The following is a 27,168-nucleotide window of genomic DNA, read 5'->3' as shown; positions in this document are numbered from 1 at the left end:
TCCGGCATAGATGGTGAAAGCAAGAAGATCAGCTGTATACGTTGCAAGTGGTGGAATCCGTACTGCTTGTCACTGATTAGTTGGTTGTTGATTACCTACTCCATAATTTTAGAGAAAACAGAAGTGAGAACAATTGGACTGTTCATTGGTTGACTTTTATCACTTTTCTTTGGGATGGGCTGGAAGTGAGCCTGTTTCCATGTTGTAGGGAGAGACCAATTGAAGAGGATAGATTGAAGAGGCAATACAGGACAGATATTAGTTCTAGGACACAATTTTTTAAAACATTTGATGGGATACCTTCAGAATCAGATGCTTTGTTTGTATTCAGTTTATTAATTATTCTTTGGATTTCTTTCTTACATTATCTGGGTGACATGGAGGGAGCCATTCTTAGTGGAGAGTAGGGAACTTTGCCCAAGTCATCAATGCAAGAATTGGAAGAGAAGAGCAATGCCCAGGTGCTGAAAACCTGGGTGGACAGAAGTTGTGCTCATTGGCCCTGGAAGGGACTAGAAGGAGCAACTGCCATTTGGGCAGGAAGCGAGTTTGCAGCATTTGGCCCTTTAAAATCTGAGTTGGACTTGATGATTCTTTTACAACAGTTACGAGCTGCAGTTTTGGTCTTGAACCATTCATGGCATGCAGAGTTTTTTTTTTTCTTTTACTGTGTTATTATTATTATTTGACACCTCCAAGGAGGCTAGACTCATCGAGGAAGGGCAATCTACTCTACAATTATCTCCATCATTTAATCCACCAACTACGTAGAATTACTAATACTATCATAATCATCTACACCAAGCCATCTACTGCCCACCACTACAAGTATTTTTTGTCTGTAAATTCCAGTGTACTCATGGCAGATTTGTCTCTATATGGGATGAAAAACCTGAGTTCCCAGCTGAAACAACCCTGCTACCTCCATATGAGAGCGGTTAACTCACTTTCAATTGAAAAAAATCCATATGAAGATTCCTCTCATCATGACAAGAATCAAAGTTAGGGCTTTTCCAATCAAAGGGTGCAAAGTACCATCGTTCTTCCAATTGCACTGTGGAGACAATTAGCCTTGTGTTAGTGCAGAGTGGAATAAGGGATGAAACCCTTCATTCCTTCAAGTCACAAGGGTTGTTTCATTTGACACCCTTGTAGTGCCAATGCCTTAACCAGATCCTGGCATGCTGAAAAACTTGACCCAGCATTAAATGAAAGCTGCCACTTAATTACAGAATGCCTGAAACCAACACCACTAAAAGATCTGTATACTTAGGCTGGTATTGCATCCCCTTCATTTCGAAGATCTGCATTCTCAGCTGACGAAATAAGCAAACGAATGATGAATGCCACCCACTATTCGGCCAGACCACGGTGCCCCAAAGACTAAGATCCCAGCATAAGCTTCCTAGTAACTGTTGAACCACCTAAAAACCCTCCAGAGACAAGACTTCACAATGGCTTACACTATACCCTGAGAATAATATTAGTATTCCAACAGCTGAACATCTTCCATGTGGTGCCCACTTGAACTGGAATACTTGGAAAAGCCTCAACAGACTTTGAACGACAGAACGCTGCAAACAAAACCTCATCAAATGCAGCTACCTCACTGGACCAGATAATTGTGGGTGCAAGACGACACAGTCCATGGAACACCTTCTTTCTTGTCCCTTTCTTCAATCACCTTGCACAGAAGAGGATCTTATATCCTGCATATAAAGAGCAGTTGATTTTTCAAGATAATGGAGGAACATCTGACCATATTTATTGTATATAACTTATATATAGTTTCTTTCTTCATATTTTACTTATTATTTCCTGTATAATTGACCTATCAAATTTAAGCTGTTTTCATTTGTATATCCTAATTTGTTGTAAATAATGTTGTACTACTTACTACTGTACCATTTGTGTTTGGATATGAAATAAATAAAATCATTCTTGCACTAGTTCTTTAAAATTGTGATAATTCCCAATTTCCGTTGAGGATGATGGAATGAGATGCAATTACTTTGGATAACAAAAGGACATGTATTTAGGCTTAGGTGTTAGTTTACATCATAATTAAATTGAATGCAATAAATATAGCAGAGAGAAATAAACAACCAGTTTCATTATTCTGTTATTTCATTTCTATCATAGAGACATTTTCAGGAATACAATATCAAAATTGTAATAGCATACACAACAATAAGTGAAACAAATGAAACTATTCTGAGCCCATAGTCCTATGAGGGGGGGGGGGGTTCACTTAAGCATTAAAGCCAAATAACTGGGAAGAGACCTCCACATGGCTTTTAGCAATGTAGAGAACTGACTGAGGCTTCTGACCTAATGCCCAATCCTCACCTTTGAGCGGCACACACCATCAGTAAGTAAATACTATGTATGAACAAATGAGGATGGGCTTGCAATTTGGGCCTTAACCAAACAAATTGTACTCTCTATTCGCTTAAACTACAAACGCATATGATGGTACAACATGAGATTTCATACAGCTTGGGATGTCACCCAGTTAAACAAGGCCTCTGCGGTTTACTTCAGGGAATCAGGGCAAACAGTTAAAAGTCAGCTATTGGAACAAGCTCTAACTCAACATCTAGAAGAAGAAACCCAAAGCCAGAAAAACTGAAGATAGGAACTATCGATATAAGGAATATTGCTGGAAAGGAAATTGAACTTGCAGAAGAATTGGAAAAGCATTACTGAGACAGAGACAAGAAGAGGCTACACTGAATAATTCAGAGGGCCTGGTCAGAAGGTCATATTACAGATGATTGTAGTAGATGCTCTAATAGTTCCCATCTATTTAAAAAAGAAAAAAAAGAAAATGGCATAAAGCAGAAATGTGAGAATCACAGAGGAATTTCTCTACTTAGTCTGCCAAGTAAGTTTTATACAAGTATATGTTAAAAGAGGTTGAGAAATATTGTGGAAGAGAAACTTAGAGAAAAAAGTTGGGTTCAAGCCAAACAAAGATTGTCAAGATCGGATTTTCACTTTACAACAGGAAATTGAGAAATGGAAATATGACAAGGTGCCCAGAGAAAAGCTTTTCAAAACACCATAATTATATAGAGCAATACATATTCTATATATAAAAAATATAGGAAGTTTTTTTACCTTGGGTCCACTATACATCAAAGACATCAAAAAATCTTATACCTGGCCCCAATCCCCTTCCCAAGGAAGCAAAACAATGTTTCGCACATGAAACACATTCATGTCTGAGCCACCTGTATAGAGAGGCCAATGACTCCACATCACCTGCCCCCAGCATGCATCAATGTATCTTTGCATTATGGAACACATACTAAGGCAAGTGATATGAAGTCATTAGCCTCTATATACAAGTAGCTCAGACATGAATATATTTGATGCACAAAACACTCTTTTGCTTCCGGGTCTGGCTTCCACTGATGAGACTTCAATAAAGGTCAAAACTGGTCTGGGTAGTAACCCTTCCCATTATGCATTGCATTATACATGTCCAAAAGGGGATGTGCTTTGCATTCACTTAAGACATCACTTGTCTTAGTATATACATACTAAGACAAGTGATGTGAAGTCATTAGCCTCTATATACAAGTAGCTCAGAAGTGAATATATTTCCCGCATAAAACATTGTTTTGCTTCCTTGGGGAAAGGATTAAAACCAAGTATAAAATTCCTTGGTATCTTTAACATACTCCATACTGAAATTACTCTTGATTGCATTCCCGTGTGTATTTACTATTTGGCCATTTGTTATTACATAATTTTTTATTCATTACTGCAGACATCCATGCTATTATGTTTAGTTTTTATCCCTTGTTTTTTTCTCTTATTCTTTCTTCATTTTTAAGATTTCTTAGTAGCCTTGAAAACATTTTACCACATTCAAGATGATTTCCATATTCTTTGAAAATCATCTTATGATTTTTGTTTTGAAAATCATCTTATGATTTTTGTTTAGCTAATTTTAATAAATTATCTTTGCTACATTTTTTTTTTCTTTTTTCGTATTCTCTAACATGTTTGCAAAAGATGCTTATGGCTATATCAATGATCCTTAAGAAACCCATGTGTAAAAACCAGCTTTCCTCATTTTCTGAGTATCAGTTATGCTGAAGAATAACTGATACTCAGAAAATAAAATAAATGAATTTTATTAGCTCACTATATGTGTCCTGTAAATAGATTCGGGTTTATCTTCTTGACAAAAAGTGTAAGAAACTTCTAGTTTCAGAAATTTATTTCTGGTAAGTATGATTATCTTTCTGTGTTTTGTGCAGTGAATTTTTATATTTAATACCAAGATTGGCAGCCAATCAGTCATGATCAAGGTGTTGTTTGTGGCAGCACTTTCATTTGATTACGAAAAAAAGTTTTCTGTTTATATGAAAAGATAAACAGAACTTTAATAAAAAAAAACAAAACATTGCATCTTGTATATTGCAACACCACACCTAACTGTGCACTTATAGGCATTCTTTTTATCAAATTACTTTACTGCTGAGAGAATTGTTGAAGCTATTTTTCTTTATCACTTCACAAGTGGAACAGACTAAAGCATATTTTTTTTTTTTAATATAATGAATCATTATGATATTTTGTACCTATGATGTAACCTTGTAGTACTTAATAAAAAGTTACACATGAAAACAAGATGGCAACCCTTGTTGTAACTCATAATAAGTTACAACAAGGCTTGAATTCAAGCTGCTTTATAATTATTTAGATTGTAGTAGTGAGTTTCAATTATTTCATTAGTGTCAAATAACATTGTTTTTGTTATAGATGGGGAAGTGTTTCAAGTTAAAAAATCAAGCTATAGCCGACGTGTGGCAAAACAGCTGGAAAAGGAAAGGAAAAAGAGGCAAGAAAAATCTGTTAAACAAAAGGAAGAGAGTGAGCCAGATGTGCAGCAGGAAAATGTTGAAGAAAGTGAAACTGACGAAAAGAAAAAAACTCTTAAGGTGTGTGTGTGTTTAATAGACTAAAATTTTTTTCTTGAAATAAGTGATACATAATTCTTTAGCTTTCTAAATGAATTGTCTCTTGCTTATATCGTTCAAAACAATGAATGCTGTTTTATATGTATATATATAAATCTCATCCCCACGCAGGAGAGATCACAAAATCTACAAGGGATTTCCGAAAAGTAAGGCAACACATTTTTTTCCTTAATAATAATGGTGAAAGGGAATGATATAAAACATGGTGGACAGATAGACCTGCTAATAACATTACAAAGATCACCATTGCAATATGGCACTACTGCTACCTCAGCTAATTCCAGTTGCAAGATGGTGGCTACCATCCAAGTGTAGTACAAAACCGTTGTCCATGAAGTTGTTAATTTTTTTTGCAAGCAAAAGGGGCTTCACCAAAAGGACATTCACCGTGAACTGGTACTGGTTGCTGTGTATGGCATAAAGGTGATGTCAAAGAAGCAAGTGTGTTTTTGGTGCAATGAATTTAAAGTTGGTTGTGTTGACATTAAAGATTGACATCAGGCAAGCAGGCCTTCATCAAGCAAGACAGAAGATAACATTTCACACATTAAGGACATCGTTCTTGAAGACCAGCAAGTGAAATTGCACAAGTAGTGAACGTGAGTAAGTCCACTGTTTACAAAATTGTTCACGATGTTCTTGGCTTTCAAAAGGGATGTCTGGAGAATCTGTTGTGATACAGTGACAAAGGCGAGGATTTTCTCACTCACCTAGTCCCCAGAGATGAAACGTGGGTTCATCGCTGGACCCAAGAATGCAAACAAGATTATGACCTGTAAACATTCACAATCTCCTATATGCAACAAGTTCAAAACTGTTGCCACTGTCCGAAAAGTCATGCTTAAACACTGGCCACAGTGTTCCAGGATTTCTATGGCGTTCTGCTGGTCGACTTCTTGCCGAAGGGAGGGATAATCAATGCAGAGCTTTACTGTGCAATTTTTGGACAAACCTAAAGCCAACATTTGATGCAAACAACCAGGAGTCCTGGTAAGCAGCATGATTTTTGGTGCACAACAGTGCTACTCCACAAATACTGTGCACACCACTTGTGAGTGGTTGCACTGTAATCATTGGGAAACTCTGTCACATTCCCCTTACAGCCCAGACTTAGTGCTTTCAGACTTACATTTTTTTGGTCCCCCCTCAAGAAACACCTTTCCAGATGGCATTTCACTATGGATGAGGAACTTTGTGAGGCAGTATGATGTTGGTTACTAGGTATGGTTGTGAATTTCAAGACTTTGTGAAGTAGTGCATGTTCACTTATTTCTTGGTGTGTAATTTCAAATTCCTAGTATTAAACATCCTTAAAAAAAAAAGTGTTACCTTACTTTTTGGAAACCACTCATATAACACAGTAGTGTCATATAGTATGATTTAGATGATGAGTCATGAATATAAATCATAAAATTGTTTTGTTTACTTTTTAAATAAATATAGTTTCTCTTTTTGTCTGGTTATTTAAAATATAAATGCAGGTTAGGTAACATAATTTGATATGTAAAAATGTAATATTATATACAACATAAGGTTTTGACTATATGTTTTAAAATATTTCAAGAAGCTTTGTGAAGTGCATTACAAATTTTATAAACTTAAAACAGTAAATGCCTGTTCTTGTTGACTATGTTAATGGTTGTAGTTCTTTAATCTTCTTGCTTAAGCTTTGAAGATAGACAAATCATTGTGATGCATATGTTACTAAATGTCTACTATCATGTGATATAGCGGCAAATAAATTAATCCAAACACTCATATTTTATAGAACAATTTTAATTTCCCAAAAAAATAAGTACAAATATCGAACTCCGACTTTACCTAATAATATATGTGCTCCTCATTTCCTGATAAGTTCATTAATTCACTTAGGTATGGACTCTACCAACATAGAATACATTTTTGTTATTTCTGCATCTCAAAACCATACTTCATACTTTTATAATTAAGTTATCCTTTGTATCACTGTTTAATTTTACGTCTCTTTTTCACTATGGCCTACAAATTTTCTATTTGGTTAATGTTAGGAGAGTTACCCGGCCACTGAGCAATTGGATGTTGTGATTTTTAAGAAACTTTCACTTTTTTGAAGCGTGACATGGAATAAGATTCTGTTGGAACATGAGTTCTTGGTCTTTCTGGATCTGTGGGACCACTCTTTTCTCCAATATTTTTATGTATTGGTCACTTTTCATCATACTGTCAACAGGCACAAGTGATCCTGGATCATCATGCGTAAAAAAAAAAAAAAAAAAAAAAAAAAAAAAAAAAAAAAAACAGAACATCATTTTAGCTGGGTGTTTAAGAGCTTGTTAAAGGTGGGTAGAAGTCTTCTCAGCCGCTGATTTGCAAACATGGGATACGCACTCCTTGGACAAAGAAATGGCTCTCATCTGAGAATATGACCTTTTTCCACTTTTCAACAGTCCAATCTTTATACACTTTTGCACACTGAAGCTTATTTTTCTGCATAGTCTTCATCAACAGTTGTTTCATTTTTGGTCTGTAGGCAGTCCTCCCTGCTCCCAACAATCTTCGATGGACTGTCATATCACAAACATTAATCCCACTAGCTGCCAAGTCTCTAAGTCTACAGAAGACAATCTTGGATTCATTTTGCTTTTCCTAACTAGTAGATGATCTTGAGTAAGTGTGGTTTTCCATTTTTGCCCATGTTTTCCTTTTCTGTTGGGAGAAAAGGTACTTTTCTCCCTAAACCTCTTTAAAATTGCATTAACAGTACCCAAACCAACACCACACTCATTTGCAATTTGTTTTTGAGTCGTGGATGTGTGCTGAGAAAAAGTACATATTTTTGTATGCTTTCTTGGAGATGTATCTATTTTATAGCTACACAAAATGAATAAAACACTACGAATGTCAACTTGTTTACACTATTAACCAAATCAACCAAAATAGCGAACTAAAACCAGAACCAAAAATAGTATGTCAGAACCAAAATTATTGTGAATTGAAACACAAACCAAAAACTTCATGAAAATTCAGCATGTTCAGATTAATTTTTTCCTAATGTAATTATTATTTGACACCTCCAAAGACTCATTGAGGGAGGGCACCTGCTCTACAACTCCGTCTCCACCATTCAATCACCAACTGACCGCAACTACACCAACACCATCTACCGCCAACCACCAGTGGTATTTCCACAGACAATCATAAACATCCATGACCACAGCAGGATTCGAACCTTCAGCCTTTTGGCTGAAGAGCGGATACGCTATCCACTTGGCCAACCAGGCTGGCAATTCAGTAATAATTACTGAATGATTATATTATTGCACATGGATGTCACATGTATTGGAGCGAAGCTACTATGGTAGTTTATGCTCTCAGTTTGTTACTTATCAAGTGTCATATTTAAAAAGGAAATAGTTACATTGAAATTTAATGTTAGAGTATGTTCATTTAAAGTCATTCTCTTCACCCTTGACTCATTCTTTATCTGTTTGAATTTCTTACATCAAAGAACAAAATTGTGACTGTTCTTTGGATTTGTAAACTCATTTGGCTGATTGCGTATTAGAAAAATAATGCCAGTACCAGTTTTTGATGCATATTCATGAAAGTGAAGTAAGAAAAGTGCTTTGCTACTTACAATACGTTGTTGCTAGTTTTGGCTGCTGTTCTTCCTGGAGGTTTAGTGACTTGAAAAAGTATTAAGGCATATTAGCAACAGTTACATTATCTTAGTTGGTCACACTCATGGTTCAGTATCAGCAGATTGTTGACAGGTTAGTCCCATCAGAATGCATGAAAATTCTCTTATTTTCAGAAGAAAAATAAATGTTCTGTATTATAAATATTGTTATTAGTTCTGGTTACTTTTTTTTAAGATTCAGATGTGTGAAATATTTTAAAAAATGTTGAAGTATTACTCAAGTAAAGAATCCTTGTGCAGCTATTAAAAACAAGATTATGGATGTTCATACCAGCTTTCATATTTTATTATTTTCACATGTTTGAGCCTCTGATTCATACTTAATGATAGACAATTTTTTGATTTGCAGTAATATTTGTAAGCTATTTTTCATTTTAATGAAAACAGTTTTACACTGTAATTAAGAAAAAACTAAATAACCTTTTTTATTGCGTATGATGATATTACAGCCGTGAGGCCCCTTTTATGGGGAAGTAAGGCACCATCTCAATTCCCCCAAATTTTATCTGGGCTCAGGATCGGCATAGCTGACGAATCAGTCCTATGGCTGGGTCTTAAGTATTCCTGACTGTTTTTCTCTCTCCAGATAAACTGGAGAGAAAAACCCTGCTGTCCACATCCAAGACCGGCTAACTTAGCTATGTCTGAGAAAGATCCTTAACACATTCGCTGCCAACTACGAGTATACTCGTAGTCAGTAAACCAGCCACACAAGCCAGCTACGAGTGTACTCGTATGACGCTTACCGCCGCAACTAGATTACTGTACTGACCTTGAAGAAGTGAAAATGCTTGACTTGTGGAGCTAGCATCAAAACTGTGTATTCTCATAGATGGTATATGCTCTGCACAAGCCAACTACAGGTATACTCGTATGACGCTTACCGCCGGCAACGAGATTACCGTACTGACCTTGAAGAAGTGAAATTGCTCGGCGTACGGGAACAGACTATGCCAAAGTAGCGTGGCAGCAAACGTGTTAAGCTCTTCACATCGGCGACAAGAATTGAACCCAGGACACTCCTTTCCTAGACATGGTTTTGAATCGCATAGCCACTCGGCTAACTGCACGGACAATAAATAACCTTATGACTAGATAGCTTGGATACAATTCAAAACAGGATTTAAGGATAAAACAGAATCTCTGCAACATAGTATATATAACCTCAAAATGAATTGAGAAAAGGAACGGTTGCTAGATAGGAATTAAGAGGCCCAAATCACTAATTTAAAAAATTAGTCAAATAGCAGCAATGACTAGTGATGATAAGAAACTAGAAAAGAATATGGAATAAGAATTTAAATGCTTAATCTGAGATATTGCAGAGATGGGAAGAATATGTAAGTAAACTTTATGAAGACAGAGAAAGAGGAGAAAATCAAATGAAAGAGCATAGTGGGCAGAGGCTGTACATCATGAGGGAGGAATTGAATCTAGCAATTCAAAAGATGAAAGAAGGAAAATCCCCTGGAATAGATGGTATACAGATAGAACTTATAAGGAATATAGGTGAAAAAGGTATGGAAGTGTTATGGCAAATTATTAACGGAATTTATGAGGGACAAGAATTACCAGAGGAGTTTAGAAGATCAATTTTTATCCCCATTCCAAAAAAGATAGGAGTTTTAGACTGTAACAATTTTAGAAGGATAAGTCTTATAACTCACACAGCAAAAATTCTGGCACAAATAATTTTGGAGAGAATTAAGAGTAAAATAGAAAAAGAAATGAATGAGGAACAGGTTGGATTCCGAACCAACGGAGGAACTAGAGAGGCTATAACTTGTCTAAGAATTATTGGGGAGAAAACACTATACCATGGTGGAAAGTTATTTTTGGGATTTCTAGGCTTTGAAAAGGCATTTGATGCAGTGAAACATAAAAGGCTTTTTGACATTCTAGAAAATATTGATATTGACTCTTAGAAATTTTAAAGAGATTATATTGGGCACAAACCCCGTCAGTATGTGTAAATGGAGAGGAAATAGGAGAATTCCCGGTGGAGAGAGGAGTTAGACAAGGATGCAAGTTATCACCATTATTTTTTAACCTTTATAGTGAATAGATGCTTAGAGACACTTGAGGATGTAGAAGAAGGAATAAAAATAAATGGAAGAATCATTAATAACGTAAGATATGCGGATGATATAGTGGTGATGGCAGAAAGTGAAAATGGATTACAACAAATTGTTCAAAGAATTGAAAACTCCTGTAAAGAGTACGACAAAGAAGACCAAGATAATGATAATGGACAGAAAAATAGGAGATAATGTAAAGATAAGATGTGGAGGAAAGATTTTTGAAGAAGTGGAAAGATTTCAATATTTTGGTAGCTGGAACTCAGAGTTGGACATTAGAAATAAAATAGGCAAAGCTAAATCGGCATTTATGGAAATGAAGAGAATTTTAATAAACAAGAACATTAAAATAGGTGTTAGAGGAATGTAAAGATAAGATGAGGAATGGAAAATCAGTGGGCCCTGACAGAATTCCAGTGGAGGCATGGAAGGCACTGGGGGAAGAGGGAATTGACCTGCTGTTGGACCTGTTCATGAAAGGTTGCCAACAGGAAAATATACCTGAGGAATGGAGGGAGAGTACTCTTGTTCCCATCTATAAGGGTAAAGGGGATGCACAAGACTGTAAAAATTACAGAGGAATAAAGTTGATGTCCCACACAATGAAAATCCTAGAAAGGTTTCTTGATGGAAGATTGAGGAAGGAGGTGGAGATTGCAAAGGAACAATTTGGCTTCGTGCCTTGTAGATCAACAACAGATACTATCTTTGGGTTATGGCAGATGATGGAAAAGTTTCAAGAGAAACAACAGGAGCTACATCTGGCATTTATTGATCTGGAGAAAGCATACGATGTGCCAAGAGTGCCAAGGCAAGAAGTCTGGAGGTGTCTGAGGGAGAAGAAAGTTCCAGAGAAATATGTCAGGTTGGTGCAGGAGATGTACAGAAATGTGAAGACAAGTGTTCGGACCTGTCTGGGACAGACAGAAAGTTTTCAAGTAACAGTTGGCTTGCATCAAGGGTGCATTAAGTCCATTTCTGTTTAACATTGTGATGGAGGTGGTGACGGAGGAGGTGAGAAAAGATGCACCTTGGACAATGTTGTATGCAGATGGCATCTTGCTGTGTGCAGATTCAAGAGAAGAAACGGGAACTAAACTGGAAAGATGGAGAAAAGTAGTGGAAGAGAGAGGTATGAGACTGAGCAGAAGTAAGACAGTGTATATATATATATGTGTGTGTGTGTTGCACAGTGGGCGGCGGCCAGGAGACAGATCTGGAAGGAAATGTCATCAGGAAGGTGAGGGACTTTAGATACTTAGGTTCAACAGCGGAAGATGGGAGCTGAGAAGGAAGTGGGATGCGGGATACAAGTGGGTTGAAGGAACTGGAGGGGATGGCTGGAGTGTTATGCGATAAGAGGGTGCCAATCAATCTGAAAGACAAAATCTATAGGACAGTAGTGAGGCCAGCTATGACGTATGCTATAGAAACTGTGGCCCTGAGGAAAAATAACATCAGTAGGATGGAAGTAGCAGAGATGAGAATGCTTAGGTGGATGTGCGGTGTGACCAGAAAGGATCATCTGAGAAATGACTATGTGAGGGGAACAGTGAAAGTTACGAACTTAGGAGCGAAGATACAGGAGGCAAGGCTGAGATGGTTTGGTCATGTGATGAGGAGGGAGGACGAATATGTGGGAAGAAGGGTCATGCAGATGGATGTGCAAGGAAGGAGGAAGTGTGGGCGGCCAAAGAAGAGATGGAGAGAGTTGGTAGAAGAGGACTTGAAGATGAAGAACTTGGATGTGGTGACAGCCCAAGACAGGAGGATGTGGAGGAGACTGATCATCAACAGTGACCCCACTTAAGTGGGAGAAGCTGCAGAAGAAGAAGAAGAAGAAGATTAAAATAGGTGTTAGAGTTGGAATAATTAAAGCAACAGTTTGGAGTATTGCAATTCACTTATGGAAGTGAGTCATGGACACTCAGAAAGAGAGATATGGAAAGAATTAATGCATTGGAAATGTGGTGTTATAGAAAGATGGAAAAGATTAGCTATATGGAGAGAATATCAAATCAAGAAGTTTTAAGAAGAGTTAGGATGGAAAGAACACTGCTCAAGAATATTATGCAAAGAAAGACCAGATTTGCAGGACATTTTCTGAGAGGTTCTTTGGGACACCTGACAACAACTATATTACAAGGGAAAGTTGAGGGGAAGAGAAGACATGGAAGACCAACTAGAGAGTGTTTCAATGACATCGTGGAATGGACTGGTTTAAGAATGACGTAGGCAGAAGACAGAGAAATGGAGAAGAGCTGCTCATCTGCTGCAACCCTCTTGCTAGAGGATGCTATCGGACAATGATGAATCTGCAATATACGATCAGTAGTATATTTTTTTGAATAGCGGTTTTGCACATGTAAGTGAAAACTAAATATAATTTATTACGCCTATATTTTAAATTCTGAATATAAGAACGAGTCATACAGCATGCATATAATATCACGTGTCTCATTCACAGCTGTCCAGGGAGTAAACACTATTAGGGTTCAGAGATGTGGGAATAAATGTGTAATCAATTAATTTAAAAATAATAAATAAATAAAAATTATAAACAATTAACGGCCATCACTTCCCAAAACTTGGAAATAGACATATTGTCTGTCTGATTAAGATTAGGATGGTGGCATAGGACTTCACACACAATTCAAAATTAGATGATTAAATTGCCAGTGTATCCAAATTAGCAAAAAAAACAAAAAAAAAAACAGAGTATTTGTTAAAGCAAATGCCAGTCGACTTTCAAAATCTTGCAGGGTGCAACTTCTTCCATAGAATTTTCCAGACAGTTGTGTAAAGCACATCCATGCGTCTTGATACAGCACATGCACTGCAGGAACCCAAACCTATTCATGACCTGCTCCACAACGGCAATAGCAACTGCGTTCACTTGTTGTGAACTGATTGGTTTGCGGTCTCTTCCAGATCTAAATCCCAATATTCCCATTTCTTCAAAATGACTAATCATTTGTCCCAGAGGACATGAGATGGTGGACCTCAACTTTTGTCAAGGCGACGAAATTCGTGGAGTACAGCAACAACATTGCATTTGCTTAGGTAGTACAGCAACAACCAGAATGAAGGGGAAAATCCCATGTCTTTTTTTAAACCCTCCTAGTTCGAACACAAATGACACACATTAAATACCTCCGTTATGGTAAAACAGGCCTATCAGACCATCACTCCAAATATACCATAGAATTGACTGGAAAGGCACCAAATCCCTACTCCGCACCAAAACCTGGTTTGAGAGAAAATTCAAAGAAGCCTGTGAAATGCTAAAACACTATCCAAACCTAAACAAAAATGATGGATTAATCATGCCAAGAATATGGAGGACCCATCTGCAACCCTTATAGCAACCGGAACAAGCCGAGAAGAAAAAATCTCAATACGAGAGGACTTTATAGAAATGTTTAATGTAGTTCTGTTTTAATTTATTTGTGTTTATTTTCTATTTATTTTATTTTAATTTATTTTTTATATTTATCTGTTTTTTTAAATTTAATTTTTTATCTGTTTATAATTTTTTTAAATTTAATGTTATTTAGTATTTTTTTTTTCCACAAGAGGTCAGACTAGGTAAAAGATTAATAAGCATTTACATTAATTTTACCTTTGTAAAGTGCAGTAGCATGTAGCTTGTATCTTATACAACACGTGTGTGTTGTGTCTCCATAAATTCTTAAGTATAAAGCTATTTTTGATGTTTACTTAAAATGAGAATCTTCCAAACTTTTGGCTGGGGGGGGGGGGAGAAACAATTGTTCCAATTCAGGTTTGCTGATGAAAAAGGACTTTGCAATTTCTTTGAAAAGTGTTCATATTTAAAACTGCTTCTATGGAGAAGATGAACTTTATCCCACTGTATACTATGTTTAGTGTCTGTTAGTAATACACTGTACCAGACTTTTGAGGTTTCACATATTCAATATACTATACTATGTTCATTAATAATATAGTATACAGAATGGCTTGTTTACCCAAAGTATGTCAAATTACATTAACACATACATAAATATGAGCTGACGATAGAGGTGACAGTTTGTCTTTTGTAGATGGTAACAGGTGAGAAATTTTGTTGATAGGAAAATATACAGGAAGAAGGTGATACTTCTTCAAAATTCTAACAATAGGTTCAGAGATACCAGAAATATAAGGGATCCCTTATAGCAGGAAAAATACCTGGTGGAAGACCAAGATCTAAGTGGATGGATTCAGTCAGAAATGCCTTGGAGACCAATATAGATACAACAGTGTTGGAGTGCTGATAAGTAATAGACTAATTTGGAGGAAATTTGTTGCTAGAAGATTAGTAACAATGTAAACCTAATCATGTACTGTCATAGTAGGTAGCCTGTATACCCTTAAGGGTATGTATCAGGAAATTGATGGTGATGATGATGATCCTGGTTTTATATTTTTTAAAAAAACAGTGAGTGGTCTCTGTTTCCTTATTATTTTTTTAAGTCATCTCATCCAACTAATTTTCATAGAAATATAGATATATTCTAAAAGAATACAGGGCTGATCAGAAAATGGCAGCCAAAAGTGTGAGATACTGTGAAACCATACCAAATATAAACATGTGTAGGGAAAATATTTTTCTTCCATCATAAAAGTGATTGCTTCACACATTTTGACTTTGGTGAAATATGGAGTATATATGTATTTATTGATGTATCACATTTTCTCCTGCCAGTAAAATTACATTATTCAATTTCCCGTTCATTTTTTTTTTCTGTGTATATGTGACCACCCACCAACCTGTAGTACATTAGTACCTGGGTGGGCATAGACGTGTTTTAATTTTTATTTATTTATTTACATCTGGAATCCTGCTCTAGAGGCAAAATACAGATATTGTTTAAAACATTTGAGTCTTATAAATGAGTGGGATGGTGGTCTCGCACCATGCAGTGAAATTCATATCCTTGCCCTTGGCAAAATTTACATATCTATATTCAACCTGCAACCTGTTTGTTGGTGAGCAGATATGCTATCCACTCAGCCAAACCAGGAGACAGTATTTCATGAGAAGAAATTGCTTCCATTTTTTCTAAAATAGAATACATTCTGTAGCAGTATAGAGTTATTTATTTTCACAATTCATATTTCAATTTTAAAACAGTATAGTGAAAATTAATCATCATCATCATCATCATCATCAAATTCCTGCCATGTACCCTCAAGGGGTGTACAGGATATGACAGTACTACATGAAAAAATTACATCATTACTAACTTCCTATCTACAATTTTCCTCCAAATCAGTCTGTTACTTGTCAAGACTCCAACATTATCAGATCTTATATTTCTATCGTCTAAGGCACTTTGTACCGTATCAATCCACCTATATCTTGGTCTTCCTCTGGGTCGTTTTCCTGCCAACCTGGCAGAGAACACTTGTTTTGCTAATCTTTCCAATCCCATTCTATTTAAGTGACCATACCATCTGAGATTAGCTCTGCTAACACATTCCTGGATGCTGACAATGTCAAGTTCTTTCCTAATATCCTCATTTTTAATATGATATTGCCATTGATGCCATCTGTTCACGCCTCTAATCTTTCTCAGGACTCTCATATCTGCGGTCTCTAGTCTTTGGTCAAGTGTTTTACTTCTGACCCAGCTCTCAGATCCATAAGTTAAAATTGGTTTGAACACAGTCTTGTATACAGCTAATTTAGTGTTCCGACTAATTTCTTTCTTATTCCATATGAATTTATTCAATTGACTTCCCACGATACCAGCTTTGCTGATTCTGTTGTCTATTTCTATATTTAGTTTACCATCTTCAGTAAAAATTGTGCCTAAGTAGCTGAAATGTTTTACTTGTTCCACAGGTTCTCCATTCACAACACAGTTGACATTTTCAATGATTCTGCCTATTTTCATTGTCTTTGTCTTTTTATTGCTGACCTTCATACCATATCTATTACAACAGCTATTCAATTTAGTCAGAGAATCTTGCAGACTTGTAGCGGATTTATTTAGAAGTATAACATCATCCGCATAAAGCAAAGAGCTGACATTAACATCTCCAATTTTGATATCAGGTTTAATACCACATTCCTTCATAATGTGATCCATATAGATAATGAATAACAGAGGGGATAATGTACATCCTTGTCTCACACCAGATTTAACATTAAACCATCTTCCTGTACTTCCTTCAATTCTAACTGCTGACTCACAACTCAGATAAAGACTAAGTATTGCTTGATATAATGCCCCATTGACACCATATAACTGCAGCGTATTGAATAGCTTCTCTCTTGGCACCTTGTCATATGCCTTTTCCAAATCGACAAAACTTAAATACAGATCTTTGTTATATTCCCATGCTTTCTCGACTATTTGTCGTAAAGTGAAGATCTGATCCTGGCAGCCTCTATTTGGCCTGAATCCAGCTTGTTCTTCACCAAGCTTTTCTTCCACAATTCTTCTCAACCGTTTCTCAAGTATACTTGCATAGATCTTGCCAGGAACACTCAGTAGGGAAATACCTCTGTAATTCTCACATTCAGTTTTATTTCCCTTTTTATATATGGGTACTATGAGAGCTCTACTCCAATCATCGGGAATTCGTCCCTCTGTCCAGGCTTTCTGAACTATGCAGTGCAGCCACTGTAAGACTCTTATACCACCATACTTCAGCATTTCTGGTCGAATATCATCTACTCCTGCTGCCTTTCCACATTTCAAGCCTTTGATGGCTTTTTCTACTTCAAGTATGGATATGTATTCCTGACTGCATGCCTGGTCAGTGTTTTTTATCACTGTGCTGTCATCACTGCTTGTTTCATTTAGCAGTTTTTCAAAGTAATTACTCCATACTTCAAGGATATCTTTTTCTCCTGTTTTCATTTCACCTTTATCATCTCTAATTCCTTTTACAGCACTCTTTCCTCCATTCCTAAGCTTCTTCAACAACCTCCAGAATATTTTGCCACCTTCTTGATATTTATTTTCTATATTCTTGCCAAAGTCCTCCCATGACTTTTGTTTAGCTAGTTTTACACACTGTTTAGCTTTCTTACATTTGTCTCTGTATTCTGTAAGAGTAAAAGCTGACTTATTTGCCAGGAACTTTTGATATGCTTTCTTCTTTTCCTTCACTGCCTCTTTGACTTCCTGTGTCCACCAGGGAGTTCTGATTTTTTTATCTTTGCACACAACCTCACCACATGCCTCTCTGGCAGAATCAATCAATGTTTCCTTCAGAGTTTGCCACTGAATCTCCAAGGTTTGATTCCTGTTCTCAAACTCTTTCATTTTCTTTTCAATAATATTTCTGTATTTTAGTCTACAGTTTACATCTGAGAGCTGCTCAACTTTTATTCGCTTTAAAACTTTCTTACATGTTATTCTTTTCAATATGAAATTCAATTTTATCCTGCTCAAGACTAAATAGTGATCACTTCCAATTTCAAATCCTCTGTACACTCTGGTGTCCTGCACCAGGGAGAAAACATCACTATCAACAATAACATAGTCAATGAGACTTTTCTTATTCCTAGCCTCTTCTCTCCATGTGAATTTGTGCACATTTTTATGTTGGAACATGGTGTTAGTAATAACCAGTCCATGTCCTGAGCAGAAATCCAACAGATATTTGCCATTATTATTAGCTTTGCTCTTTTCTCCAAATTTTCCCAAAATATTTTTGTATGTCTCACAATCATTTCCTACTCTACTATTTAGATCCCCAACAAGGACCAACTTTTCCTTTTTCATTGTGTCAGTTGCTTTTTCTAAAGCCTCAAAAAATTCTTCCACTTCTACCTTAGTAGAACCTTCTGTGGGACCATAGGCACAAATAAGTCTCATTGTCCAGTTCCCCATTCTCATATTTGCCCACATTACTCTACTTGAGACTGACTGCCATTCAAGAAGATTAGCCTCGTATTTTGTGTTGAATACTATGGCTACTCCTTCTTTTCCTTGATTGTTATTGCCTGAATATAACATTTTGTATTTATTGCTCAGAAAGATCTCACCAGTTTTGGTCTTTTTTGTTTCAGTCACCCCTATTATGTCGATCTGGTACTTATCTAATTCCTCAGCTAGCTCCATTTCTTTGCCATTCAGGCTTCTTACGTTGATAGTACCGATCTTCAACTCTGGTGATGTTGAGTTGGGGTTTGTTTTCAGATTTGTTCCAGTAGCTGACTTTTCGCTGTTCACCCTGGTTCCCTGGCGAAAACAACGGGGGCCTTGTTTAACCGGGCGACGCCCCAGCCGGCATGAAATTTTGTCATGTTGTACCATCATTTTTTATTTTGGTTTAACCAATAAGAATACAATTTGGTCGGCTAAATCCCAAATTGCCAGCCCATCCTCGTTCGTTCAGTATCAAAGTAGATACCCAACAGGGTGCACCACGAGAAGGTGAGGATTGGACATTAGGTCAGAAGCCCTGGTCGGTTCTCCGCATTCCTTTAAAGGCTATGTGGAGGTCTCCTCTCAGTTATACAGCTATGACCCTTAAGCACCCCCCTTAAAGCACATTAAATTAAAACTCTATATACACTTTTCAGCATTGTAATAATAATACGAATTTATATAGATATGTACATATTCCAGTTGTAAATTTATGACTTTCAGGAATGTGTTAGCAGAGCTAATCTCAGATGGTATGGTCACATAAAGAGAATGGGAGAAGAAAGAATAGCTAAACAAGTGTTATTTGCCAGGATGGCAGGAAAAAGACTGTATCAATCCACCTACATCTTTGAAGACCAAGATGTAGGTGAATTGATACAGTAAAAAGTGCTTTAGAAGACAAAAATATAAGAGCTGATAATATTGGAATGTTGATAGATAACAGACTAATCTTGAGGAAAATTGTTGATAGGCAGTTGATAATGATCTAACTTTTCATGTAGTGCTATATATATCCCCCCCCCCCCCCGAGGTTATGTTAGTAATTTGATGATGATGATGAATTTATGACTTTTAAACTTATAAAACTAACTAAAGACACTGCAGTATATATTATCATTTATATTGATTTAAGCTATTTGAAACTTGAGCCAACCTATGTTTGCTCACCATGCAGAACCAGTTATCAGGTGTCATCCTGGGATGACACTTAATAACTCATTACCAACTGATACTGATTACCATCCTAGTCAGGCGTCATCTTGGGATGAGTATCATGTGGAGTCACCTATTATATCATAGTCATGTACTAAATTCTTACTTGCTCAATTTATAAGCTCTTTTTAATACTATGGGTAATTTTTTTCATGCATAACACTTGTAAACTACTAGCAAATATGTTAACTACATACATATACAATGTGTTTATCAGTCTGTGGAACTTTAAAAATTGTATATTTTATCATTAATATGTGCCCATTGTAAACGATGCTAGGTCTACACACATATTAATTGGGTTTACTGAGATATGATTGGTTCCGAAATATTGGGATGGATAGACAGGCTAGTGATGTCACATGATGGCAGCTGGGGAAACAGTTAAATGACATTTGGGTTACATTTTTTGAAATCAATATAAAGAAATTAGATATGTTGGGGATGGGGGGGGACAAATCTATTGTATAATACCACTTTCTCAACTTGCCAAAGCTAATCTACTATTAATGGTTCAGACTGTGCATGTTCTGTCTCTGGGTATGAAATAAACCAACTGCCACTTTCTGCTATACTTTTGTTTTAGGTTGCTATATAGAAATTAACCGATTAATTTATATATATATGAGTGCTCTCAGAGGATAAAATGATCGTGAGTATACTCTTATTGGTAGAATTGTTAACAAAGAAACAAGCATTAACGACTGGCATGTCTCAATAGGCACAATAACTAAGGTACACACACACACACCAAAAAAAGTTATATATGATATAAAGCATGTCATAGAATTGGTGCTGCCTAATAAAACTGACAATTCAATTGAAACTTCTGATTTTATTCGTCAGCAAAAAAATGTTTTATACTTGTTTGATAAGCAGACGGGTGCTTTTTTTTTTAAGCTCTTGATGGATTACTTGTCTTCTCATGTGCTAGAATTTTATTTAACATGAGAAGCAGTATACTGAAATTATTGTTTATTGCTCTGTTATTGTTCTTGTTTCTCTCTCTCAGTGTAGAAAGAAAAAAAATAAAATTTGTCGAGAATAATTTGTTTTTTCAGAATTAAGTAATGTCTTCAATCAGCATACTAATTAGCAATAGAAATTACTAGTTTCTTTAATAAATTTCTATATTATAGGAAGCCTTTAGCATATTAAATGGAGAGGATGCAGAAAATATGGAAATGGACTCAGATGAAGAAGGTGGTAAACGTAGTCAGTCATTTCATGAATTCAAAAATGTACTTAGAAGTGAGTAAGCTTTAATGTTCTCTACTGCATTATCTGTATGAGCAAGCAACATTTTCATCCATGCAAATATTTTTATTCCTAGAAATGATCATATAATTTTGCTGTAGCTTGTCTTAAAAATATTTGGTTTTGACTGTAAAATGGATTATAATTTAAATAAGGCAGTAATTTTCAAATTATTATTTAATTTCACTGTAATGTAAATATGACTTTTTTACTATAACGGAATTATTACTGGGTATTAAATATAATTTCGAACTGTAATTAAATAGAATTATTAATTGTCCAGAAAAATGCAGTGAAAGGATTATCTTTTAAAATAAAGATTACTATTTGTATTTTATTTGTTACTCAGTGAAAATCCTAAAAAAAACCTCAAGCTTGGTGAATACAACTAACTGAATATAAAAGCCGTTCTGAGTTGGGGAGGATGTATTTCTTGAATATCTTGTACTATCCATTTTTAAGTTAATTAGGTAGTGTATAGAATTAAAATGTGGAAAAATATTTGAGCTATGCAGAGAAGGCTGAACTGAACAATATCAATGCAATTTGTTTCCAAGAACACAATGGAAAACTGACACGGACTGGAATGAAACTGCATCAACAGGCAAAAAATTGACTTTCATTTATTCTTCAACAGAAAAACATGTCAATGGCAACATTGGAATCTTAGTCTGTAAAAAAGTATATAATAAAATCTCTGCAATAGAGAAAGTTTCAAACAGAGTATTATCCATAACATTGGACTCAAACTCCAAGGCAACTATTACCTCAGTATACGCATCCACAGAAGTCACCGAAGAAGACAACAAATCAAAATTTTATGAAGAATTTGCTACTTATCTTTCAAACCTCAAAATGCATAACTGCCACATAATAGGCAGAGATTTTAATGCACAAATTGGAGCAGGCCTGGCAGGATCCACCAGAAATAAAGGGCAATATACATATCACCACAAAGCAAATCACAATGGACATCTGCTTTCAAAACTTTGCAATGACCATAACTATATCATTCTCCACACCAAATTTCCTCACCATGCAAACAGAAAATGGACAAGAGAGAGCACCCAAATGGATCAAAATCCAAATTGATCACATACTTAAATGGATTAGATCAACACAGCACTGTAGAGCCTACAACACCCTCTTTCTTAACTCAGATTACAGAATCATTAGTGTTCACATCAAGCTTCAGCTGTCAGCTAACTCAAAGAAAACAGCAACAAGATACTCATATATAAAATGGAACAGTTTAGAAGAGCCCTCAACCCAAAATAAATATAAAGAAGCCATTTGCAAACTAAAAAACCTCGTGTTTACAAGTAATAATACTGAAAATAATAACTTCAATAAGTGAATCAAAGAAGCTGCAATAGAAGCACTGGATAAATATATCCCCAAACCAGCAGAAAACTGGGTGTCAAATTCCATAAAAACTGATTAATCACAGAAATAACCTCAGCAAAGAATGAGACACTCAACAGTGAACAAATAAAGCAAAACTTTGAGATAATGAATGACCAAGTATATGAGTCCCTAAAAAAAAGAGACAAAGAATCCCTCATACAAAACACATATGTCAAACTTTGGAGGATTATCATAGAAACCATAAGACCAAAGAAGCTTTTCAGATTGTGAAACATCTTAGTAACAAAGAAAGGAAACACAAAAAATTAAGGATTAAAGATGATAAAATTATAGAAGACAAAGATAAAGAATTATCAGAATGGAAAAACTACTTTAAAAGTTTACTTAACATTAAAAACATTTCACAAACTCCAGTGCCCAGAATCAAAATAAGTGAAGAAATACCTATAAATTGCAACAACTTCACTCTTGACGAACTCAAAATAACACTTAGCAAGCAAAAAATAGGTAAAGCTGCAGGGACTGATAGAATCACAGTCTTAGCCATACTCCACAGTCACGACCAACTACAGAATATCTTCCTCAATATATGCAATAATGCTCTCAGGACAGGAGAAATACCTCCCCATTGGAAAGAAAGTATAATTATACCAATATCAAAAAAAGGAAACCTAAATAAACTGGAAAACTACCGTGAAATAACTCTATTACATATAGCTCTGAAACATTACAATAAAACGATTCTTAATCATATAGAACCTTATATTTCCCCACTTTTAAAGAAAAATCAATCAGGATTCCTAAAGAACAGAAGCACATTAGAACACATTCACAGTGTAAGAAGATTATTGGAAGTTTCAAAGGCAAGAATATTCCCTCTTATCCTCAATTTCATAGACTTCACAAAGGCGTTTGATTTCATTAGTAAAATTAACATGTTTAATATCCTTTATCATTATGGTATTCCCAACAAAATTATTGAAGCAATTGCAGCACCTTATCAAGATTTTCACATCCGTATTCTTGTCAATGTAGAATTGACAAAAATTTCTTATAACAACAGGAGTTCTACAAGGAGACACCTTGGCTCTTTTCCTGTTTATAATAACCCTAGACTACATTTTCAGGATGGTTGAGGACGGATTCGGTGCAGTGCTAACAACCAATGATAAACAACTCTGTCTCAGTGACCTCAGCTATGCAGACAATATAGTATTAATAGATTCATCTTTATCCAAGGTGCAACAACACTTTGATAAACTATATAAGTTCCAAAAATATTTGGATTGACAGTTAAATAAAACTAAAATACTCACAAATGTAGTGTACAAGGTTCCATCATTACAGAATGCAACCAACTTTTAGAAAAAGTAGAAGACTTCCAATACTTAGGCTCAGATATAAATAATACTGTAAATGACATAATATTAAGAAAATGTAAAGCTCTTAATCAACACAGGAATTTAAGAAAAACATGGAAATCATCCCTCATCACCTTGGCAACAAAAATTAGGCTTTACAAAACAACCTCTCAGGCTATCTTCTTTTATGGTGGAGAAACATGGAACGTTTCCACCCAAAAAAGCAATAAAAACTATCAATAGCTTTAATACAACATGCTTAAGACTGCTACTCAGTTACTCCTGGAAGGATCATATTTGCCTCTTCTACTATTTTAGAAGAGGCAAATCAAAAACCCTTGATCGAAACCCAACACAGACATCAACTTGATTGGCTTGGACATCAACTGAGACATCCTTCTCCATACTTTGACATCTTAGTTTTATGCTCTCCCTCAAATGGACAATGACAGAGAGGATGACAAACTAAACAATTCTGGCAGTGTATTAACCACATTATCAGCACAGATACTCTCTTTCCATGAGAAATAACTCATGGAAAGAGAGTGATAGCTCAAAACAGAGAAGCCTGGAAAGCTACATATAATAATTCTTCTTCTTCTCTCTTCCATCATCTATCTGGATGATGATGAGACCAAATGAACTCTCGGCTCTGTCTGTCCCGGGAGAGCCCGAACAATTCTGTCCAGTTTGTTGTCGCTTGTTGTGACTTGGTTTTCAGGTTCTGTTTTATTTTGTCTATCCATCTAATTCTGGGCCGTCCTTTGGATCTTTTACCTTCCATTGTTGTATTCAGGGCTTTAGATGGTAGTCTTTCTGGTCACATGGCCAGACCATTGCAGTCTTCTTTCTTGGATTTTGTCTATTATTGTTATTTCTTGTTTTAGTTGTTTCCTTATGTCTTCGTTTCTTAGTCTATTCAGCAAAGATACTCCAAGTAATCTTCTTAGCCAACCCATTTCAGTAGTTAATAATTTTTTCTCTTCGGCCTTTTTGAGATTCCAGCATTCACTTTCATAGAGGAGTATTGGAAGGACCATTGTTTCATAGATTCTTACTTTTGTTACTTGTTTGTCTCTTGACTTCCATATTTTATATTCCATATTTTACCCTGGAGGTCTCAGATGATAATAATAATAATAATAAAATATTTTATTAAGTCGTCCAAAAGTTTGGGATACTTGACTGATTCGTCTGTTTATATCTTTTGTAATTTCACCATTGTACTCAATAATTCCTCCAAGATAGGTGAAGTTTTCTACCTGATCTAGATTCTTACTATCAATTCTTACATCAATTTCAGATTGTTGCTTCTTTTTTCTATTTGCATAACTTTTGTTTTGTCTATATTTATGTTTAATCCAAATTTTATACACTCCTTTATTTTATCAGAAATTCGCTGTAGATTTTCTTCTGTGTTTGCAAGTAATGCAATGTCATCTGCAAATTTTAAATTTGTTACATTTTTCCCGTATATTTTGATTCCAGAATCTTTGTTGATTAAGGCCTTACTGGTTGCTTCTTCCAGTGTAAGATTGGACAGGTCTGGTGACAGATTGCATCCCTGTCTTACTCTGCTCTCTGTGTGGAACCAGTTGGTTAAGGTGTCCTCCATTCATACTGCACTTTCAGATTTCTCATACAGATTCTTTATTATTCTTATTGTTTTGTTGGGAACTCCAAATTCTTCCATAGTTTTCCATAGTTCTCTTCTACGGATTGAATCAAATGCCTGACGAAAGTCTATGAAATTTATGTAGCAACTTTGGTTGTACTCGAGTGTCTTTTCTGTTACCTGTCTTAACACTTTCATTGCCAAGCTGAAAATTGGAATTTCGTGTGGTGGCCAATTTTTTTTTTTTTTTTTTTTTTTTTTTTTTTTTTTTTTTATATTTAGTTAGCGACGTCCACGTGATAACATGTGATCTGCCGTTTGGTGAGAACTCGCATCGCACAATATCATTCATTGCCAAGCTGAAAATTGGAATTTCGTGGTGGCCAAATTTTTTTTTATTTTTTTATTTAGTCAACGCGATAACGCGTGATCGGCCGTTTGGTGAGAACTCGCATCGCGCAATATCGCGTGATTGGCAATGAACGTGTTAAAGTGAATAGTTGATCAATTGCTTTGTCCTGGTCTGAAACCTGCTTGTTCTTCTCCTAGTGTTAGTTCTATATATGGCTTAATTTGTTTTGGAGTACTTTCGTAAAAACTGTACTTGGAATTCTGAGGAGGCCTCTGTAATTATTGCATTCTGTTTTATCTCCTTTTTTTTTGTATGTAGGAGTTATGACTGATTTGGTCCAATCAGTAGGCACTGCTTCATTTTTGTAGCTCCTTTCAAATAACGTTTTTAATAGTTCCAAAAGTTGTTCCTTTCCTGCTTTTAAGAATTCTATGTGTATTTGATCAATACCAGGTGCTTTCCTAGTTTTAAGTTTTTCTATGCTGTGTGCTATTATTTCTTTGGTAAAGATATTTGTTTCCTCTTCCATTTCAGTGGCTGGAATAGTAATATCCTGGGAGCTGTTTTTATTATATAAATCTCTAAAGTATTCTTTGCATCTGGCCATTCTTTTTGTTTTACTTTCAATTAGTTGTCCATCTTTCTTTTTGATCATTATCATTTTTGTTGTCTCTGTCTTACTAATTTGATCTATTTATTTATATAATCAATAAAGGTATCCTTTTGTATATAATCAGAGAAGCTATCCTTTTGATAGCTTCTCTGCCATTTTGCATTTTCTTCCAACCAGTTATTCTTCTCTTTTAACTAGTTTTCTAATTTCTCTGGTTAATCTATTATATTCATTTCTGTTATAGTTCTGTTTTAGTTTCATGCTTTTCCTTTGATCGCTTAACCTTTTTACTTCATTCGAGATCCAATCTTTTTATTTTCTCTTTCTGTGTAACCTATTGTATTTTCTGCTGATTTTAATATTATTTCCTTTAATTTGCATCAATATTCTTCGAATGTTTATATTCTGTTTTGGTAGTTCCTTCAGGTTTTTATCTAGTTCTAGTTGATATTTTTAGAATATTGTTGTCTTGTAGTTTTTTTACATTGTCTCCTTTTGACTCTAAAAGTGCTTTCAGATTTTAACTTTATTCTTAGGTTTGCTAATACTAGCTTATGGTCTGATCCACAATCTGCAATTTAGGATACTTGATTTCCATCTTTGGTTTATAATAATATAGTCTATCATATTCTTGGTTTGTCTGTCTGGTGATATCCATGTCCATTTTCTTTGTGGTTTTGGTTGTTTAAAGAGAGTATTGGTTATTGTTAGTCTATTATTTGAGCTGAAGTTAGCAGTCTT

General features: G+C 35.5%; 1 protein-coding gene across 2 annotated transcripts in view; it reads left to right on the top strand.

Annotated features, from left to right (window-relative positions):
* LOC150099324 (PAX3- and PAX7-binding protein 1-like) overlaps window positions 1-27,168 on the top strand; it is a 291,434-nt gene that overhangs the window by 28,195 nt on the left and 236,071 nt on the right. For both annotated transcript variants that reach the window (XM_090403794.1, XM_090403795.1), the window contains exons 2-3: window positions 4,780-4,958; window positions 21,001-21,112. In XM_090403794.1, the coding sequence (XP_090259920.1) occupies window positions 4,780-4,958; window positions 21,001-21,112 (291 nt within the window). The remainder of the gene's footprint in view (window positions 1-4,779; window positions 4,959-21,000; window positions 21,113-27,168) is intronic.

Source organism: Typopeltis vanoorti, chromosome 14 (genome assembly GCF_054136105.1).
Source record: "Typopeltis vanoorti isolate ZY-2024b chromosome 14, IOZ_Tvanoo_1.0, whole genome shotgun sequence".
In the NCBI taxonomy this organism is placed as follows: Eukaryota; Metazoa; Arthropoda; class Arachnida; order Uropygi; family Thelyphonidae; genus Typopeltis; species Typopeltis vanoorti.
The sequence above is the reverse complement of the archived record's forward strand: the minus strand, read 5'-3'. Positions and strand labels throughout refer to the sequence as shown.